This window comes from Puntigrus tetrazona, chromosome 12, assembly GCF_018831695.1.
Source record: "Puntigrus tetrazona isolate hp1 chromosome 12, ASM1883169v1, whole genome shotgun sequence".
NCBI lineage: Eukaryota > Metazoa > Chordata > Actinopteri > Cypriniformes > Cyprinidae > Puntigrus > Puntigrus tetrazona.
This window is the reverse complement of record NC_056710.1, coordinates 1-2,126: the sequence shown is the minus strand read 5'-3', so window position 1 is coordinate 2,126 and position 2,126 is coordinate 1. Positions and strand designations below refer to the sequence as shown.

Sequence of the window (2,126 nt, the reverse complement as noted above, 5' to 3'; positions counted from 1 at the left end):
ACACACACACACACACACTCACATGCAGCGAGCAGAACTCCAGTAAAGCAGTGTAGTGTTTGTACTGTTACTGTACCTCTCTCCACTCCTCCACGCAGAAGATACGGTAGGAATCGTTCCCGTATTTTCCAATGCCATGGAGCTCGATGGGATACCGCCATGATTTACTCAGATACTCATCTGACCAACAAGACAATGTCACACTATCAGGAGAATATCATTGAGAATATTTACAGTGTGATGCGCTCCAGCACTAGATGTAAGCTCCACAGTCTATCATTACGATGATTTTCAGCTCAACTCATGGTTTCTGTAACTCAGCCAATGCTCTAAAATGAAAGAATCAAATTTGAAGAATTGAATACCCATGACTGATCTGGAGCTACTTTTAAACATAAAATAATTATCAAGTGTGGTTTTGCTATTTAAAAGCGATTTATTAGCTGTGTATTTAGTTCTCATGAGAACTTCCTACGCCGTGTCAGGAGCCATTCATTTTGTGTTTGCTCTATCTGCTGTCTTAGACTCTTGAAGTGATGGCACTCACTATTAGGGAGCACAGTTTCAGCTAAAGGTCTTGTTTTGAGTAAATGAAGGGTTGCTGTACCGGAGAAGCGGATGAGTGTTTTGGCTCGGAGCGTGCTGAGACCCAGCGGCTGCAGAAGGTCAGACAGAGGTCTCCAGTCACTGGCCCGGGTCACCTCTGGGCTCGGATAGCGCTCGAAGAACTCCCACAGCACCGGGATCGCCATCTTACCTGCAGGAAAACAGCTGCGACTTAGTTAGTCTTCATTCAAACTACTTTTACTTTTAGTTAACTAAGTATCAAGACTTAGCGGGTTTATTACAGTCTACTGCATTTAAGCATTTCTCTAAATTACCATAATTCTAGTGTTTAGTGATTAATCGCATTTAAAATAAGTTTTCGCCTTGTTTAGATTATTCTTCAATCTTTCAAGAGGACATATTCATATCTATTAATAAATGTACATTAATCTTTATTAGGGCTACTGAAGGGATTCGTTCAAGAGCAGTGAGTGAGTTTCTGTCGTTGGTTTGGGAAATAGCAGCTAAATTAGGCCGCTGTCCCTTTAAACCCAGACACACCGATGCAATGCTGCGTACCGCTGGTCTTGTTCAGGAAGATGGTGGCCACCAGAAGCTTCCAGGGCTGGTGGAACAGCGTCTCCTGCACCAGGTTGAAGGGCGAGCGCGGCGGAGTCCACTTCCTGAAGGCCTTGCGCTTCGGGGCGCTGAGAGCTGAGGGAGAGCGCTGGTTAAATCTGAGATAAAGCTAAGTGCCTTAAAGCTAAGTGCGTCTTACAGCAAGCGTTCACTAAATAAAACAGCAAATGTGCTTCTGTACAGTAAAGATAGAAAAACGTTTGTGGTTGGAACGCGGTTGTTGCCGAGCAACACAGACATAAACAAAGGTGTGTGTGTCTGTAGAGAATTTTACAACGGCTTTGGACAGGGCTCAACCAATCAGAATCAAGCAGAGGAACTATCCATTTTATAATAAAGCAGGAAGCCCCGAGAAGCAGTGAATTCATAACAGCTTGATAAAATGGTTATGTTTTATGCATATGTGTAGTAAGGTTTACAAAATAAAACATATTAATAAAAAGCATTCTCCACCTACCTCCATTCCTTCCGCTGAAGTAGGGACTCGTCTTCCGTTTCTCTGCCTGTGGCTTCAACCCTAAGAAGAAGACGACTACAGGTGAAAAACATTAGCTAGCATTCCAGTCAGCTTAGCAGTGCACGCGACATTTTAATGTCAGGACTTCACGACTGCTTAAGACTTCTTTTAGATGAAACAAGGAGGCACAGAGCAGGTTGCTGTAGACTCACCGCTGCTCGTCTCCGGACTCGTCTCTCTCCTCTGGGATCTTCTCTGGCGTGGCATGTCTCTGAAGATACCTCACTCACCCTACACATACACCACAGCGTCGCTAAGCTCTGCTCAGTGTTCAGTACTGCGTTGCTAGGTGGCTGCAGTCGTGTACTCACTGGTTGCTAGGTGCTTTTTTTAGGCTGCTAAATGTCGTGTCATGATGGTATCTAAGGGCTGGTTGCTAGGCTGTTGCTAGGTGGTTTCTAGGGCAGTGGTCTTCAGGACTTAA

The 2,126-nt window shown here is 44.6% G+C and overlaps 1 protein-coding gene across 3 annotated transcripts; it reads right to left on the bottom strand.

Moving 5' to 3' along the window:
* Positions 1-14: 14 nt before the first annotated feature.
* Positions 15-2,126, bottom strand: LOC122355222 (methyl-CpG-binding domain protein 4-like). 3 transcript variants are annotated; one of them, XM_043253273.1, is made up of 6 exons: positions 2,014-2,126; positions 1,855-1,933; positions 1,643-1,702; positions 1,108-1,260; positions 608-757; positions 15-180 (listed from the first exon to the last, which is right to left on the bottom strand). In XM_043253273.1, the coding sequence occupies exons 2-6, from the start codon at positions 1,907-1,909 to the stop codon at positions 68-70; spliced, it is 531 nt and encodes a 176-aa protein (XP_043109208.1). In that variant the 5' UTR covers positions 1,910-1,933; positions 2,014-2,126; the 3' UTR covers positions 15-67. The 3 variants fall into 3 exon arrangements, with proteins under 3 accessions (XP_043109208.1, XP_043109205.1, XP_043109209.1); XM_043253270.1 differs by having other exon boundaries at positions 17-180; positions 1,855-2,120; XM_043253274.1 differs by having other exon boundaries at positions 27-180; positions 1,126-1,260; positions 1,855-2,120.

What these genes read in the sequence shown, in the direction of transcription:
- LOC122355222 (XM_043253273.1), bottom strand. Translation starts at nt 1,909, where the DNA reads ATGCCACGCCAGAGAAGATCCCAGAGGAGAGAGACGAGTCCGGAGACG. An exon ending in CTTCAGCGGAAGGAATGGAG is followed by an intron (nt 1,261 to 1,642) that starts GTAGGTGGAGAA and finishes GCTCTCCCTCAG; the next exon opens with CTCTCAGCGCCCCGAAGCGC. An exon ending in CGGTACGCAGCATTGCATCG is followed by an intron (nt 758 to 1,107) that starts GTGTGTCTGGGT and finishes GTTTTCCTGCAG; the next exon opens with GTAAGATGGCGATCCCGGTG.